Source organism: Centroberyx gerrardi, chromosome 21 (genome assembly GCF_048128805.1).
Source record: "Centroberyx gerrardi isolate f3 chromosome 21, fCenGer3.hap1.cur.20231027, whole genome shotgun sequence".
Taxonomy (NCBI): Eukaryota; Metazoa; Chordata; class Actinopteri; order Beryciformes; family Berycidae; genus Centroberyx; species Centroberyx gerrardi.
In genome coordinates this window covers 4,770,396-4,789,578 of record NC_136017.1, presented here as the reverse complement: position 1 = coordinate 4,789,578, position 19,183 = coordinate 4,770,396, and the positions used below count along the sequence as shown (strand labels likewise).

At 43.5% G+C, this 19,183-nt stretch overlaps 1 protein-coding gene across 1 annotated transcript in view; it reads right to left on the bottom strand.

Annotated features, from left to right (window-relative positions):
- LOC139920609 (protein Shroom2-like) overlaps positions 1 to 19,183 on the bottom strand; it is a 30,850-nt gene that overhangs the window by 2,644 nt on the left and 9,023 nt on the right. Inside the window, exons 2-8 of the mRNA XM_071910652.2 lie at positions 13,065 to 13,169; positions 12,584 to 12,601; positions 11,680 to 11,802; positions 9,050 to 11,426; positions 8,649 to 8,731; positions 4,898 to 5,533; positions 1,704 to 2,249 (exon numbers count right to left, since the gene is read on the bottom strand). Coding sequence (XP_071766753.2) covers positions 1,704 to 2,249; positions 4,898 to 5,533; positions 8,649 to 8,731; positions 9,050 to 11,426; positions 11,680 to 11,802; positions 12,584 to 12,601; positions 13,065 to 13,169 — 3,888 coding nt within the window. The remainder of the gene's footprint in view (positions 1 to 1,703; positions 2,250 to 4,897; positions 5,534 to 8,648; positions 8,732 to 9,049; positions 11,427 to 11,679; positions 11,803 to 12,583; positions 12,602 to 13,064; positions 13,170 to 19,183) is intronic.

The window sequence follows — 19,183 nt, the reverse complement described above, 5'->3', positions numbered from 1 at the left end:
CACACACACACACACACACACACACACACACACAAAAACACACCCAGATGAACAGAGGTTTCTACACATTTTCCTATTTCAACTTTTTCCAGACGCAACGAGTCTGATTTTAAAGAAACTTGGAGGGATGATGCATCTTCGCACTGTGTTCCAGCTTTTAAAATAATACACTGATTGGCCTAATGGGGTTTTTTTCAACTCAAATATAATATCTCAAACACCACTGGTACAATTTTGACCAAAGTGGATGGATGGCACTGTGTTCTGACATTTAAAAACAACACTAATTGGCCTGATAGGGTCGCTATAATTAAAGGCCAAAATTTGTAACTCGAACATGGTATTTCAGACTTGTCAACTTGTCAATATGACTGTAAACTAGGCAACTACATAAAATATGAACTTTTCACGCTTTTCTCTATTTTATGGGGATCCTGGGTTAATATGACTCATCCAAGATGTCCAAAAGTCCTCCTCACAATCTTTATGGAGCCTTAAAACCATTTTATAACAAGCGTCTTCTCAATTCCAATGCACAGACGGACCAATAAACAGAGCAAGATCGGGTAAAGCATGTCTCTTTATGATTGTAGACTAACCGATCTGACATCATCCATTTTGAAATTGTTTGGCAAATGTCAATAAGAGCATTTGTTATGATCGTCATCGCTATTGCAATTTCTCTATGGGAGAAAAGAAGGGTGGGAGTTTACACACAACAACTAAACCATAGTCAGGAGATTATTTTCTATTCTTAAAATCTGATTTGACTGATTTAAATAGTGTAATAGTGGCTGGTGTATTTTGAGGTCCATCAGCCTCTGTGGTCGGTGGGTTAAAATGTTTCCTGCCTCGGAAATAAGTCGAGACAAATTAGAGAGCGAGGAAGCAGGTCGACTTCCTCAGAGTTTTTACTGGAAGAGACAAATGTGATGCAACGTTTGACCACCAGAGTGCAGGCTGGGTAAAGGCTGAACAGACCTGACTGCCAACCAACATCAAACCTTCAATGCACTCACTCACTGAATAACAGAATAACAGGCTGGTAAAACAGAGGAGGTCTCAGTTTAATGATCAATTTTACAAACCAAAGCTAGAACGATGTAAAGATCAAAACTAAAAACACCTCAAAGGAAGGGAGGAAGAGCTGGGTGGGAAAGTAATTTTATCTGCGCAGCCACTTTGTCAGATAATATAACATCATTTGCAGATCCTATTATGTTCTAAAAATTTGATTTGTCTTCTAAAATAGTGAAAGTGGATGCTGACTTGTGGGATGAACCAGCCCCGGTAATAATTTGATTAATTTGATTCTCTTTTTGTTTCTGCGCCTAGACAGGGAGGTCAGAGGTCAGGGACAGATGCCATTCATATTACCATGGGAGATCTGTTGATTTGTAAATTTTGATCGGTTATAGTTTTGAGAATCAATTCATCGTTTGAGTCATTTATCTAGTAAATATACCAAACATTTGCTGGTTACAGCTTCACAAAGGCTAAGATTTGCTGCTTTTCGCTATTTCATATCATTATAAAATGAATAGTTTGGGGTTTTTTGGCTGCTGGTCGGACAAAGTAAGCAATTTTAAGAATCACTTTGGGTTCTTGTAACATTTTATAGACTAAATGATCGATTAATCGGAAAAATAATTGATAGATTAATCGATAATGAATCGTTTTTGGCCCGAAATAATAATTCCCACCTTTCATCCGTACTCCTGGGCGATGAGGCGGGCTGCCTGGAGCCGGCGGAGGCCTTCCTGCGCTGGTGGGCCCCCTCCAGGATCTGCTCCTCCTGGGGGAAGAGTCCCTCCATCAGGTCCATCGTGGTCTTCCTGCCGCTCTGGTCCAGGATGTCAGCCAGGGACTTGTCTTTACCCATGATGTCCCTGGCCAGCTCCTCTCTCTTGGCGTCCTCCTCCGAGCGCCGGGTGTTGGCGCCGGTTCCCTCGACTCCCCGCTGGACGGTCGGCGAGGCCCGACCCGGGTCCGGGGCCGGGGCCTCGTGCTGGGCCCTGACCCGCTGCGTCCCCTGGCGCGTGTAGGCGCTGAACAGGGAGGAGGAGTGGTGCTCCGGGGAGCCGAGGGCGGAGATCTGGGGAGGCCCGGGCGGCTCGAAGAAGCCGCACGCCTCGTTGTTTTGAGCCAGGTAGGCCCGGCCCTCCCGCTCCGAGCTGCTCTCAGCGTGGACGATCTTCACGGGGACTTTCCTCACCGGACTGCTCAGATCCATCACTTCATTTTCTGACCTGGACCGGGACAGATCGCAGCATTAGTGCCCCAAACCACACAAACTGTTGATATTCTCTCATCCATGATATAAAGAAAACTGATCACACCCTGCATAGAAGCGATAAATTGTAGATCTGTAAACTGCAAACATCTGATCAACCTGTAAATCCGGCAACAAAGACGCTTTATGTAATATTCATTTATCTGCCCTCGTCATGTTCTTTTGTTATAATAATTTGCTCTATTATAAAACTCTCTGTTTGCTCTCTTCTTATCTAAATCCTATTCTTTGCTGCTGCAGTGACCCAGTTTCCTCACAGGGATCATTCAAGTTTAATCTAATCTAACCTAATCTAATGATTGCATAATTTTTTTTTTTTCAAAATGAAAAGTATTTGGGGAATTCATCTCGGAAGTTCAGAAGATAATGTCAGTGTTTGTATTAATTTATTGTGAGGGTGTAAAGATGGAAAGGATTGAGGCAAGATGAATGGAAGCGAAGTGAAGATGATGACAACACAAGCAAGCTTTGCACACTGTGTAATGTTTAATACAATTAAAAGCAAGTTTCTAGTCTGTTATGTATTCTGTTTTTAAAACTTTATCCAGGGAAAACTGACTGATATTCTCATTTATTCATCTTCTTTCCAGCATCGCCGTGCTTCAGACTGTCACAGTTACATTTGACGGTCATTTGAACCTGGAAACTGCAAAGCACAGATGTCATTTTCTACCAGTGGCTCCGGAACAGATTGGGAGGTTAAGTGCCTTGCTCAAGGGTAGTTGCTGGGGAAGGGGAAAGCATTTCTCAATCACTTTCCCTGCCAAGAATCAATAGCCTTATTAGGAATGTCAGCATAGTCTAATCCTTTGTGTAGGGGAGAATGGGGTAAGAGGCGCCACATTTTACATTTTGTCCTACTACAGCAAAATAAATGGTTGGACACCCATGGAAACTAAAACAATTTCTGTAGCTAATAGTTTTAGAAGTATGACACATTCAAAAATTAGGTATTTTTACATATGGGGGTAAAATCTCACACAGCTTAAACCCTTTATTTTTGTCCTTTTCAGTCCTTTCAGTAGTGTCTTACCAGCTTGCCACTAGTTCAGTTTCAGGGGCAGACAGTCTGAATCTCCATCCTGTGACATTTTTTCTTCTCTCACACTCTAACAACAAAACTTAATCCTCACTTTCATGGAGGAGAGCTTTTTCTCCATGTGCGCTCCTCCATCCCAGATTCAGAGAAATTAATTATTCTTCCTAAATCTGTGCATACAAGGGGTGGCTCAACTTACCCCGCTCTCCCCTAGGTGTTTTGTCATGTACTGTACATGTAATGTAGATTAGATTAGATTTGATCAGTGCTAGTCTAGTCTAGTTTATTTACATAGCCCTTTATCACAAGCATGTCTCAAAGGGCTTAAGATCCCATCATATGCATGTCATATGGCATACTACATCATATACATACTACACACAGTGCTGAAAGTGTGTGTAGAACAGCGATGGCAGAATTAACTGTAAGAATTTAGATTTTAGGCACATAACTGACGCTTTTATCGAGAGGTTAAAGGTCCAAGCCACAGTTGTCTGACAATACAGTAAATATAGAAAATCACTGCTGTCATGTGAAAACCTTGTAGCTCTAATCTTGGTGATTTTCATGTTTTAACTCTCATGTTTTAAATTCTACCACCCTTGGTCTCATGAAACCCTTTAAAATCCTCACTGGATAAACTCAAAAATGCATGGTGGTCAAGCTGAAAACAAGGCTGTTTTTCTTAGTTCTTGTCATTTTGGAGATGCAAGCTTTTCACTGGACAGCAGCAAAATACTCCTACTGTCCCAAGAATAAATAGTAGAGTGGAGTAGAGAGTAGAGAGGGAGGTGCTGGGTAAGGAAAATGAGAACTTAGGAGAAAAGGTAGAAGGTTTTTTCTTTAATAAACACCGGAGCTACAGGCTGTCGCGCTACAGAGAGCGCACCGAGTCGACCGTTTCTAATTAAAGGATGGATCGTAGAGCTGCAATGGAAACCAAAGGTCATAGCAGCCATATGGGTTTAACAAAATTACAGCCTCAACATCCACGACACACAGAATTACAATGCAGTTCAGAGCAGAGCGGAGCGGAGCAGATGAAATCAATTTAGACTTGATTCCAATCGGAGCATAATCAAACTCAGATCATCCTTTTCACATTCACGTTTTTACATTTTAGGCATTTATAGTAGCCGACACCCTCATCCTGAGCGACTTACAGTGAGTGCAACTGTAGAATAAGCTCCAATTCCTAGTTCATTCCTTCATCATGCTTTCTGTTTTTTGAGTACAACAGAGATGTCACTCTCACTCAAAGTACTGTTTGAGGTCTGATGTTTCTATAAGCCTCTTTGTTTTTGTTTTTTATAATCTCACCTGCACAAATTAGTCATTTTCCTCTCTTTTCTCTGTGTATTTTCTCATCGAGTCTTTTTAAAATCATTCCGCTTCTATGGTTTATCACTTAAAATAAATAAAGCTAAGCTAAAGCTGTTATTTAAAGCCTCTTCCACTAGTACAGCAGGGAAAAGCCTTACGTAATGATGAGGGTAATAGGTGAGGGGAGGTAAGGCGAGGAGAGAGAGAGAGCGGACCTGAAGTGCTTCGGCTAAGCTGCTTACCTGGACGGGGAGGCGTCCTGCACGGACACGGGCGGCGGCTTGTCGGTTAGCCTCAGGGGCGCGAACTGCGGCGAGGGAGAGCGCACTCTATCCGCCGAGGGAATGGGCAGAGCGATCGTCCTGGAGGAGAGAGGGGACGAAGACTCCTCTCTTTCTGCACCTCCTTTACTCATGTCTGGTCCGGACGTCCTGCCGAGGCGAGGGGAGCCGGCCGGGGCGGGGCCCGCCGAGGAGCCGCAGCCCTGGGCAGCAGGCGCATGGCGCTGGGTGTCTGGCTGGGGGCCGGAGCCGGACAGGGGCTGGAGCGCCGCCGGCTCTGCCTGGGCGCCAGGGAGGAATTCCTGGGAGGAGGATGTGGTTTCTGGGCCTAAATGGGGCCTGGGCGGCGGCAGGAGGCCCTTGGTCTGGGGAGGCTGGGCCGGGTGCTGGGAAGCAGGGCCGGGGCTGTAGCTGGGAGGGCCCGGGGAGAGCGTGGTGTGGGAGGGGCTGGCAGCGTCTGGTTTGGTTCTGTGGTCAGGGAGGCCTGGGACCGGGCCATCCCTGCCCTGGGTGTCGCTCCTGGGAACCAACAGGGCCGGCTGTGGGCAGTGGTCAGGCTGGCCCGGCTGGTATCGCACCCTGCTCTCTATCTTTCCCCTGCAAGACGAGAAGGGATAAGAAAAAGACAAACTTCATTAGTCCCTGAGGGGAAAAAGCACTGCTGCCCACAGTACAGACATAAAAGACAACCCAGCAAACATTTTGACATTGAATAGAAGTTAAGGCCTGCTCCAACGTTGAAAACCTGTGCAAATATAACGTCTGTAGCCGTTACCTGCATCGTTTTGTGAAATCAGGACCTAAATATCTTTCTGATATCAGTTCAAAACAGTTTCCAAAGATGTTTAATATGATTTCTGTGTTATGACATTGTGAAAATGTTGTGTTTGTTAGGGTTGATGTTGAACTTGGCTGCCTCTTGCATGTCACTCTCTGTTTGCTGGGAACAATATAAATAAATTTTTTTTAAAAGTCATACAAATACATAGAAAACACAAGTTCCACTGTTGTTTCCATACTATCTCCCATGCAGTCTCCTTCACATTTTGCATATGTAGTGCTTGTTGTTCAGCTTGCAGTTGGACGGCTTATATCTTCTTCCTGGTGGCATCAACTCGTACTCCATAAAGAGAACAGGAGTTTGGTCAGAAGTGATTTTCCTGGTCGACCTAACCACAGCTTGCTTAAGAAGTTTCCCCCAAGTAGAAAAACAAGTCAGCTTCATGTTATTCCAACACAGTCACGTTGGTGGTTTCAGTAAAAAAAATCAAAGGGTTTTATTCCACAACTCTCAAAGTCCATTTTGGCAAAACTATAAATTCATTAGTCAGTATTTTAAAAACCACAGACGATTCTATGCTTGCCAAAAAAACAATGTGAAGGAGTGTTTCTTGGATGTTTATTACCTCCATTACCTCCAAAAATCAGAAAGTCCAAGGCACTCACAAGGGGCGATGAGTTAAAAAGCATTTATTTCATTAGGGCCCATTAAAATCCTTACGGCGAACTACATGTTGAGGCTACCAAAGTCTTCTTCAGGGTCAGATGATTCAATCCTCAGATTATTTTACACCATCTATTAATCTCTTAATTTATTTAACTGATTAATTTAATTCATTTTGTAAGAACAGATGTCACTTTTTCCAAAAAAGAAAAAAAAAGATTCCACCTTGACATTCATGTATGAAGTTTAATAAAACCTTTTTACGTGGTGAAAGCACCGCTATTCTCCGCTAACCTATTGGTTGATGGGTTATTTGGACCCCGTTAGTGGCTACCATGCCTATTGCCTTGACTAGGTAAGAGGCTTTAGGGGAGCGTTGCCTGGGTAAGAGTGAGTGTGTGTTACAGTCCGGGCAACCTGAGCCACGAGTGTGATAGCCAAAGAGAGAGACTGGATTACACCTGAGCCAGAGACAGAGCCAGGATGCCTTCAAGTAATGATCTGTGACATTTTCATATAAATAAATGTCTGTTTTGTAGCTGTCTATCTCCAACTGATATAACACACACAACAGTGATCCAACCTATATGTAGTTCATGAAAGCTTTTCCATTGTCTGTTCTAAACACCTGATGTCTGGTAGCTCTTTCCTGGGAAAAATCCTCTGTCACACAGAAAGTGATGCGTTTTACGTTTCCAGCTTGTTAAACAGAAGAACTGGGTAGTTAGCATGAGCAGCGATAGCCACCATGGCTGAACAGACGAAGAAAAGAGCGCCGCCTACAGAAACTCAAACCTCATCATCAGGGAATCCAAGCTCCGCCCACTCTGTTTGATTGACAGGTGATCTCTGGGAAGTGCAGTGAGCAACAAAGATGGAGACTAAATCAAAAACACAAGAATCTCATGGATCGCCACTTTAATACTGATCATCTGAGAAGCACAACCAGGGCAGGAGACTAACTTTGTTTTGTCCATACGCCACAGTGGCATAGAAATCTGAAAATTCAACAGCCACTTTCACAATTTTACCAGACAAGTAGAATTAGGGCCTCCAGATGATGGTTGGTTCCTTGCCAAAGTGGCTAGTAGAGTAGCCACAACCAACAATTTACGTTTGGCTGGTGACTGGTGGAGAGTTTAAAATGGTTGAGATGATATTCTGGCACAACTTCACCTACTAACAAGGTGCATGGAATAAGCAAGTAACACTGGGAAAGAGGAAATTTGAGCAACATTTGTATTGTCAAGAGCAAAGATTTATTAGTGCATGCTGCATGCCGAAATGAAATTCTTGCTCTCAGTGCTGAAAGTGTTGCTCGAATTTCCTCTTTAGAGGGGGCGAATGCTGTTCTAGGATTAATTTCACCATTTTACCATGAAAAGGATCACATGCAGTACTCAACACCGGCCCAAAGACAAAGTGATACGCTCCCCACCCGCCATAACTCATTTATTACGCACACACTTATGTAAATCGGGGTGTAGTTTACCACGTATGTCAGTGGGAATAACAGCATCCTAGAGATAACGTTCGCCTCAACATGAGCTCCAACAAAAGGAGACAATGTTGGAAAGAGATCTAATATGACAGAGAGAGATCATATCGTTTCAGCCCAGGAAAACTGAGACCTGCTCTCTTTCTGCTCAGAAAACCAACCTCTCACCAACCGACTACATTCCACATTTACATTAAACATCATAGGCATTTAGCTGACGTTCCACAGCAACGTACAAACTGAGTGAGCAGGTAGGGGTTCAGGGTTTCGCTAAAGGACACGTAGGTGTTGATGGACACATTGGAAAAGTGCAGGGATCAAACCTGTGACCTTTGTTTTACCGGACAAACTCTTTAACCTCCAAACTCCCCCTGCGACCCTTCAGTTTGACAGGCAACTGACGCTTTCATTGGGTAAATAGCTACTGAGTGTTCAAAGCAAAATAACTCAACAGTAAAGAGTTGGGGTAGTTTGATAATTTGCTTATTCCACTGTCCATTTTGTTTATTTTCTCTTGGAGTGAGATGTTTTTATAAGCCCCTTGGGATTTCATCGTCTCACCCGCATGATTTGGATTTCTTCTTCTTCATGTTTTATATATAACACTAAGGGAGCATCATTCCCGTATGCAGGTATTTTCTTTTCTTTCTCTTTGGTGATTCATGGTGTAGTTACCTAGAAGCTGTAGTCTACTTTTTTTTGGATGTGCATACACTATATTTTTGCTGCTTATTGTTTATATGTGCAAATAAACAAAACCTTAATCTCACCTGGTAGTGTAACTGCTCTGTTGGCCCTGTCTTAGCTCCATGTACGGGTTATGAACAGGGTCTCTCCAAGGCTCAGGAATACTCTGGAAAAGAAAGGAAAAGTTCAGGGTTTCTTCGCAATATTCTGCACATCCATCTTGGGAAAAAATAGTCACTGCTTCATATTTCTTTGAATACTGCTCAATTTAAAGTGCAAAATACTAAAAGATGCAACAGAAGCTCATCCAAAATGTTTTTTGGAAGCAAATGTCTCGTCAAATAGGTACCTCAAAAAGACTCAGTATGCCGTTTGTCATTCTGCTGCGATTACAACAAAATGGCAATCTATTTTTCTGAAAAACTAATGTAATCCTCTTCTCTAATCATTCAGTATTAAGCTATAAATATACACATGGGCTCACCTGTGCATAGAAGTCTGCAGAGGGAGAAGATCTGGATCTTTCGTGGATGCAGACAGCTTTCTCCTCTGCGTCTGCATCCAAGATGTTCTCTGCTGAGTGATACCTCCCTTGTGTCTTTGCCTCCGACGGCTTCCTCTGTTTGCTCCAGGTGGCCTGGTACTCAGCGAAGGTCCCCAGCCGCTGTTGCTCTAGCAAGACCTGCTTATGCCCAGGGCTGAGGTGGTTGGGGTCTGAGCCTGGGTGAGCCTTCTGAGGTTCTCCAGAGAGAGCTCTCACTTTGGGCTTGCCTGCCTCACCAAAGTCTGAGCCCGAGCTTGGTTGGCCGGGCTTGGGCATGGGTCTGGAAAAGGCCGGTTTGGCCTCAAAGAACTTCCTCCGCTCTCCAAAGGAACCTGTGTGAGGCTCCCCCTCCACTCCCACCTTGTCTATCTTGTCCGGCTCTGAGAACGAGTGCATTCTCTTGGCCAGGGGGAAGCGCTTACGGCCTCCGATGCGGGAGAGGTGGCCGTTGGAGGGTTTTACTGCCGGGGCCTCCGCTCCGAGGGGTTCTAGGTCTCGTCTCTGGAAGGAGGTGGCCTGGAGGACCCTGGCCTGCGCCTCCTTCAGGTGGTCCTTGTAGGTGTTAGAGAAGGAGCCACCAGAAGACATGGAGGTCTCCATGGACCTCCATTCCTCGGCCTCCTCTTCCTCAGCACTGCAAGTCAGGGTGGCAGCGCTGCGGCTCTTCTGCAGCTGCGCGCGCTTCTGCTGGATCTCATTGCGGAGGGCGGTGGCGTAGCGGTCGCTCCGCCGACCCGCTTTTCCAGCGCTGGTAGCCGTGGCATCTCCTGTATCCTGGGTGGAAATGCTGCTGGAGTTGTTGGCGGCCGGTTGCCTCTCAGCCAGGCTCCGACTCTCTTGCGTCAGAGAGTGGAGCAGGGGCGTCTTCAGCGGGGATATTCGGTGGTCTTCTTGGGGCACCCATGGGTCCTGGTGCCTTGGAAGACTGACCTTATGATCATTACTGTGATGAGTTGGGGAGTGTCTTTTGATGTCATTCAAATGTCCCTCGCCTCTCTTTGTGCCGTCCTCTGGGCTGCTGCTCTGAACAGATGCAGACAGTTCAGAGGCCGGATGCTCGTATAGTAGACCGTTCCCCAACTGAGAATGGCCGTTGCGCTCCTTACTGTCAACATAAGGCAGCTGGGACTGAGGTAGAGAGTACTTTGTCTTATTATTGGTCCTCAGGGAACTTACGAAGCTTCGGTCACTGCTGTTCACCCAGTGGGGTTTCTCTGATTCCCCCCTGCGGCCCTCTGCCTTGCCCTGCCTGGCCTGGTTCTCAGCTGCCTGGCCTGGCTGCTTGGTTGCAATGCAGTAGTATCTGGTGTGGCCCCCATTCTCCACGTTTGGGTTCACTGCAGCGCCCGTCATGGATGCCGTAGAGTGCCTGACTGCCTGTTTGCGGCTGGAGGCGTTGGTGGGGAGATCCTGGAGGCTGCGATAGTAGCTTCCCACGCTCTGAGGCTTGGTCGGAGGAGCCGACCTGGTCTGCAGGTAGAAGGGGCTTTCGTCACTGTACTGCCTCTGGTGGTTGGGCAGATAGGCGAAATGAGACTGGGTCTGTCTGACATCGCTGCTGGACAGAGAGAAGAGTTTGTTGGGGTGCAGCTGGTTGTGGTTGTGGTCGGCCGCCACACTGGGGTGGAGGAAGTCTTTGGTTTGAAGGGGGTTCAAGCTACGTCTGGTCTCAGAGCTTTTCTCCTGGTGGGGAATGGTATGGTGGGATTTGAGAGCATTCTGGTCATTAGCTTCATTCAGTCTATCCACTGCTCTACCATGGCTCTTTGTTTGACCAGCAGGCCCTTCAGGGTAAGGGAACACCTTAGTAGCGGCAAAACTGTCACTACGCAGGGGAGGAGGCGGAGGAGGAGGAGACTGGGACTTTTTCTTCTCTGGCACCTGCCACACTGGGCCGACGCTGGGCCTGCCTGCACCAGGGACCCGAGAGGCGGGCTGCTCCTCCGCCCGGGGCCCCTCCCAGCCTCCGTTCCCCAGCGACGGCTGGAGGTACCTGGGGCGCTCGCCCTGCCTGTGCCCCTCGCTCTGCAGGCCCTTGAAGAAAATGTTTTCAGTACTGGTGCCCTTCCTATTAGACAGGCAAGGGTCAGGAGCAGGAGGGCTGGAGCCGCTGGAGAAACAGCTGAACCCGGACTCTCTTTTGCCTCCTCCTCCAGAGAGAGGTTCGGTGCTACTGGTGTATTTAGTGGGGGAGAGGCGGCCTGGTGGGTAGGGATGAGAGGGACGCTCCATTCTCTCCATGTTATTCACTGAGCTGAACTGGCTGGATAGCTGATGCAGGTTGCTCTGGTCTCCTTGGCTGGACAATTCTTTGGACCTGGTAAATAATGGCAGATAAAAAAAACGTGAATTGATGATCTTCAATGTGTTAAAATGTGTGAAAATGTTTCCATATTATGTATCTAGATTCTGAGAATAGACACTGCGGGAAATGAACATTGTAGGTTTGTCCACTCTACTAGCCACTATAGCATGGTATCACCTAGGCTCTTTTCTATTCTAAAGAGGATATTAGCTAGTGCAATTCTCAAAGTAGCCGTTGATTAGCTAAGCTAAGATCTGAGTCTCACCTTGCTTCATGTTTTGGCTGCCAGACGGGTGCTGGGGTGGCCTCTCTCCCGGCGGGCTCTGACTCCTCTTCTGTCAGCTTGGAGGAGTGCCAGGAGTGGGGCCGCGAGACCGAATCATTCTTTCTGTCGAGGAGAAAGGCAGGGAAACATGTTACAGAACAGCAAGGAAGTATTTGGGGGAGCATTATAGATTCACGATAGCAGGGTGTTTTAATAAGATTTTGTCCAACTGACCCTTGTCTGAGAAGATTTTTCGGTGGTTAGATAGGATTTAGTATAGGATTGTACCACTGTAGGTTGACACGTATACAAAATATGGCTTAATTCATACATTTCTTCGTTGTGCAATAATCTACATTGTTCTCATGTTGTTGGGGACCCCCAAAATTTCCTCAAGGACCCCACTTTGAGCACAATTTCCGTTCCCATAGTTCTACAGTGCAGTGATTATTAACCAGGAATGAGGGTATGTGACCTTAAATAAATATTCATACTTAAGCAATAAGATGAGGAGGTGCAACAAACTCTTTATATTCTATTATCTGTTAAATCTTTGACCTTATATTTTTTAGTTAAAAACATGATATTTCAGTTGATTGGGTTGTTTGTCCAGAAAAACAACGACCCAAACAACCAAAGCAATGTTTTCAGCTGAAGATCAAATTTGGTATTGGAGAAAATATTGGAATTATAGGAGATGATCAAATTCATTCCCCATACTTTTCGAGACCATCCATACCGAAAAGATTCCTCCTAGAAAACAGAATACTGACATTGCTCAAAACCACAACACAAACACTGATTTGGATTTTGCAGTGTCTTATCAATCAATCAGTCAATCGATCGATCAATCAATCAGTGGTGTAATTACTGTACGATCCACCTCATACACACTCACACATACCCCTTGAAGCGGTTCTTCCTGGAAAGCATGTTGGAAAGAAGAAGAAGTGTACATATTTATTCAGTTATACAACTCAATTCAGCACAAAATATGAAACTAGAGACTAGAAAACTAGAAAACAAGCACTAAAGTTAAACCTCACATGAACTGAAAACAACGACAAAAACCAACAAACAGGATGACACAAGATCAGAATCAAATTTAGGACAAAAAACTACCACAAACTTGCAAAGTACAACTAGAATAAGCTTCAAGATACACACACACACTACTGATTTACCATCTAACCTCACATAAGGAGCACAACTACACTGAGGGTAACACTGAGAAATGGTCAGGGGAGCACAGAGCACGATGGACGAAATCAATGACTAAAGAGCACTTGGGTTCACCAAACACCGAACACTAACACCAAACACTAACACCAAACACTAACACCAAACGGGGAAGGTCTGGGGTCGACATTTCCGTCCCGTTGTACCTCATAGAGCTTCGCAAAATCTTGGTGAGAAAGCTCCTGGCCACATGAACCTCATTTTCTGACGGCATTGTGCGGGGCGATACGATGTCAACCATTTTCCCCTTCCTGAGCGGCAAATGAGGAGGAAAAGGAGGAGGGAGGAGGAAGATACATCGGCATCAAACGGTAATTGAAGAGTTTTGTTTCAAAGCGACGTAGACACAATGTGAAGAAAGCGGCACCTGCTCTAAACACAATGATGGATAACAAAAAAAAAATTATTGTCCTTTTTAAAGCAGGGATTTGCAACCGTGTGCCATGGAGTGTCAAGAGTCTGCAGGTTTTCATTCCAACCAAACACTACAGCAGCTAATTTCACTGATTTACATCCCTTCAACCAGAGAACGAGAACTAATCAGTGAAATCACCTGTGAATTTTTCTGCCTTTTTCACACCTAGAAGGATGTTAAGCAATCTCTAATGGAGAATAATGGATTTTATCTCAGTTATTTTGGTGAAATAACCCCCAAATAACAGCCCAAGTCTGTATTAACATAAAGATAAAATGAACTTTATTTTGAAATTAGGTAGTAGGCCATTATTCAGTAATACTATTCACTAAAAGTAAAAAGTAAAATACTTTTCCAGACCTTGAATTGCAGATTTATCATTAATTTTTACACCATTGACTACAGAATAACAATATTACTGTTTTCCTGTAATATTCCTATATTGGAGTACACAGACACTCATTATTTCCTCACACTTATCTCCTGTGCACTATAAGCCTCATGGTTAGAGAGACCGTCCCGTAACCGAGAGGTATCAGGTTCGATCCCCACAACAACCAACATTCAGCTAAATGCCTACAATATAAACAGCAGAGGGGAAGATATGAATCACCGTGCTGAGCGGCCCGGGTTGAGATCCCTGTTTTGAGTTAAAACTGTACACTGATGTTATTTCCTAAACCATGATTAAGCGGGCTCTAGCTAACAAAGCACTGAAAGGCCTAATCTCCAAGAAATCCAGGAAATAAGCCCCACCAGGCTCGCCAAATCTGCCTTCAATCATTTCCGTGGGTACCGGATCAGAAACACAAGCAGCACTGCAGGATTTTATAAAAATTAGATAAGGTCTGCCTTCTCTGATTTGTATATGTTTTGTGTTAATATATATTTATCTATTATTTAAGTTTAATAGTGTGAAATTTGCCGCTTTCATAGTGAAAGCCCATATAAGTTACAAGATTCATACAAGATTCATGGTAGATTTTTGTTAAGTCTCACTTGTATGGGTGGCTTTCTTGCATATAGTAACGTACTTAGCTTGACATAAGAAAAGTAAAACATATACAGATTTTGTTCGATTCTTCACACATTCTTCTATACACTACTTCAGTGACAAGTTTTTTAATTATTCCTATTCTCTGACAAACCAAGAATGTACTTTACTGAGTGCTTTTCCAAAAGCACAGTGGATAAGCCCAGTGACGGTGTAATGGTTAAAACCGTGACCTCTGGATCTATATATGACCCTGCTGGCCCACTGTCTCCCTCTCAGCCTTCCTACTGCCTAAATAAATGACAAAATACTACAGGGAGTGGACTGCTCACTCTACTAGTAAATAAGTCAACATGCCCCATAAATGATGCAGGTACCACTTGGGCCAATCAGTAACAAGTTTAATCAAAATCGGACCAGTAGTGTAGCAGTTAAAGCATTTTGAAGTTGGAGAACATAGTGCCAACATGCATCCCTCCCTCTGAGTTTTGTTAAAATCAGACCAGTGGTGTCTGAGAAATCACATTTGAGTTTAAAATTTTGACCTCTATTTATAGTGCCTCCTTTTGGCCAATCAGTGTTATATGTAAGAATAGCTGGATTTGTGTGGCAGGTTTTAGGTCAATCATATGAGTTAGAGTATTTCAAAGGTTAGGAAAATAGCAAAACAGCAGCAGAATAACAAGCTAAAAGTCAAACTGAAACATGTTAAGTTGCAGGCGTTTAGTGCCTTGCTCAAGGACACTTCGCATTGGTTGTTGCGGAGATCGAACCTGTGACCCCTCACTTACAGGACGGGCTCTCTACCCGCTATCCCACCCAGCACACCGAGGAGGGACATAAAGAGAGAGAGACAGGGATCTTCCACAGCCATATGGCCCAGGACAAACATGCTGCAGACGGAGCTTAACCTCTTAGCTTTTCCCATTAGAAAAATGAGTCCAGTCCACAGGCTGGGAGGAAACCCCCTGCTCCCCGCTCATTAGCTTAATTTATTTATCTGAACAGAGATAAAGGGATAAAACCCTGGTGATGAAACACAGAAAGAGGAGAAACAGTTTGTGCAGGTGAGGTTTAAGCGTTTGTGTGTTGGTGCAGGTTTAAACATGTTGCTTAAATGTGGAAATGAAGATTCACACCAAAATTAAATATCCACCTAGTCTTACAAAGTCACCAGTGGTGCAAAATAAAAAGAAATAATGCACCTGGAGGATACCAGGTAACTCAATTCTTACTGTAGGTTGAAAGGTGTTAATGATAATAATTAGCTTTACTTTATTTAGATAGCACCATTCATTCATGACATGCAACTCAAATAAAAAACAAGCAAGGAAACAATAAAAGAGCTAAATTAAGTGCAGGATAAAAACAATTATGGTAAAAAATAATTCTAGATTCTATGAAAATGCCAACTTAGAAAAGTGTGTTTTCAACTGTTTTTTTTTAAAAACTATATACAGAAGAAGCCTGACGAATCTGAAAAATAAAAAAAAATAAAAAAAAATCAGCCTCTCCACTTTTGCTATTGCTTTACAGTAGGAATGTTAAGTAAACCGGCATCTGATGATCTCAAACAGCGACTTTGAACATATTTCTACAGGCATTCTGATATGTATGGAGGCGCTAAGTCATTTAGTGCCGTAAAAACTAGTCGAAAAAATGTAAAATCAATGCAAAGTTGTCAATACAGGTGTGATATGTCCACTCTTTTAAAGCAGTAAGGAGTGCATTATTATTATAATCAAGGTGAGAAAAAACAATGGCACCTTTATAGACTGAATCCTCTATATTTTAGAGATACTGAATGATGAACTTCAGGTAAATAGTGTATAAAGTGTTTTGGACATTTTCAAATCTTTTCCCTTTTTGATGTGCTGCAACTTTACTCCAAAACGCAACTATTTGGGATGTTTTCTGTCTGAGTCCTACAAGTTGAAATGTTGCACCAAAGTGAAGCATCACTGTCAGCCTGAAGTCCAGGCTCTCACACTGAAACCTTAACCCTGCCGGCCCTCGACGGAGACGGTGCATTCTTTAGCCGGAGGAATGCAGGGAGGTATTTTTCCCTGCCATACCCCTCGCTCGAAGTGGGACATCTATGTTGGCCATCTCCCAGAAGTCCTAGCGCTTTGCTTTGAGAGAGACCTGCAAGTCAGTGTAGCGGAATAAAGGAAGTGTGCCTCCCTTTTTCTGCTGTTATACCTCTTTTTTTCCCCTGCCTCTTACTAGAAACTAAATGGCAACTAAATGGCTAAATAAATCAGTCGGCGATGGAGAGTACCAAACATTTATTTATGTGAAAATGCCACAGATTATTACTTTAACTCTCCGCCCATGAGATGCAGAAACAGAGAGAGACAGACTGATAAAGTGAGAGAGTTACGTTGCAGCCTCCAAACAAGTGTCTCCACAATGGAAATGCAAATGTCCATTGTAAAGCGTGAGGGTCTATTGTCAGGGGACACAGCTGCTCTGTCACAGATATTCAGGAGATATTCACAGGAGGAGACGGGGAGAGCGAGACGCCACAGTTACTCCCCGGGAAATAAGAGACGGTTTCGTTTATTCAATGAAAACCATAAAACTGCGGCGAAGATGAGCCAGTTGGTTGTGAGTGTACCAGACAACAAGAGAGGCAGCGATAGTTATTCTTATTTTTGTGTACAGCCCATGTCCTGATAAAGTTAAAGAAGTGCAGTAAAATAAAAGAAACAAAAGATATTAGGAATCAGTAAAGAAATTCATTAAATCCAAAACAAAATAGACAAATATTACAAAATTGAAGAAGAGAAAAGGGAGAGTAGAATAAGTTAAATATGAGTCTATTAAGTTTTCAGTTGTGTCTTAAAAGAAGATACAAAGTTTGCTAATACTTACATCTGTATAATCTGTGTAATAATATCTGTGATAAAGACCAAATGGCGTGACGCAATTTCCGCACATCCGATCCTTAAAGTTTCATCTAAAGCAGCAGGTGTAACGGAAAAGACAGCAGCCCAGACTGAGAAAACTAACTCGTCAAGTAAGACGCAAATCTCTACGCAAACAAACCAACTTGTGTCTCTTAATAAAATGGATGGAAGTAGAAGAAACTGGATTGTCAGGTCAAAACAGGTAGGAATACAACAACAGCAAGTGCATAAAAGAAACTTGACTTACCAACTATTTGAAACTTTTTTGTTGCAGGGCTCAAGGCAAAAAAAAAATCTGCACAATCCTCTCTTTCAAAGAAGTGGGAAAGACGCCGTTGGTTAAAAAGGCTGATTCCACTTAACTTCTCCACTGTACATTCCTTCAAAAACACTTCCAAGGATAGAAGACAGACGCACTTTAACACCATAACTCTCACCGGTCCGACAGAGACGAGTGCCGTGAGGAATCTAGCACTTCCATGACTCAGAGCCCCTCCTTTCTCGTATGAACACAGAGCTCAGTAACACACACACACACACACACACACACACACACTCCACCTTGTGCTGGAGCAGGAGATTTCCTTGGGGATTACAGGGGGGGGATTTGAGACGAGGGGGCGGAGTTATTGTCCTGCCCTGCGTCCTTGATGTAATCTAGTGTTTGGGCTGTTGGGGCCTGGGACTGTAGAGAAAGTAACAAGACGTAAACACCAGGCTGATGTCATTCTCAATGTAATAGAGTTTGATTTCAAATGCAAATATACATGTATATACCCTGGATGAAGAAAATTGTTGTTGCTTGATGCTCCTTTCTCAAAATTTCCCACAATAAAAGACGATTCCATCATTGAAAATGTCACAATTTGGTGAAAAAAGTAGTCAGGGTTGCGGATAATGTCCGAAATCACTAATAATGTGCTTTACTTTCAGGCTAATAAACAATTTATTAGAGTAAGTGGTGAACTCAGGATTCTAAGGTTGCAACTGCATTTAGAGTTGTTTCAGCATTAAAGGGGCATTAAGTAAGATTTTAGCTAAGAGATTTATAAGATTTATATAGGATTTTCATATATATATATATATATATGGGGTTTGATAGGGTTGTTGATCAGTTGATAGTCTTACTACCTTTGTCAACAGAGGATGAAAGCTCTCACACAAAGCAAAATGAATATTAACCTTTGCATGCTTTCAGTCAATTAAATAAAAAAATCTAACCTGAGCTACATGTTTGTAGAGCTACATTTATGTATGTACAACTTATTTTTGACGCAATTGTTCAAATGAAACCGTATAATTCCAGTATCATGAGCTGTTGCATTTTATCAAACGGTGGATATCTCATTGTGTTCATTACCACATCAGCTTCACAAACACACTGACTAATCTGCTTTCTGTCCAGTCAGCGAAGGCTTGACAAGAAGTAAGTTCCTCAGTAAAACTATCTGTATGGAACACTGAGGTCTTGACTGTAATATTTCATGTTCTACTAGAGTAATAATGAGTAATAATGAGTAATGTGACACTTTGTTCATCGCCATAGGGAAACAGAGGGCGTAACAATCTGGCGGCCATAATGGAGGTTAACAGTTCTTAAGCAAATAGCTGAGAATAGATAACTGCTTTTCCAACTGTACTATGTTCCAAACTTATAACCATTTCCACACATAAGTAGCAGACATTGTTCATTTCTGTGCTGTTTCTGACTGGGAACTGATAATCTCACCTGACTGATTTAGTGTTTGGATAATGTCAGCTTATTATCTGTTCAGCTAACCATCACTGTCTTGTTGTTAACACATCTGATTTGCACACTAGCTAACGTAGCTAGTAGCAGCTAGCGTTAGCATGTTCACATAAACATCAGTATGTTTGCTGGCTAGTTAGCTAGCTAACAGTTTGTTCAGGTTAACTGAGCTGACTCTTCTCAAGCTACAACTC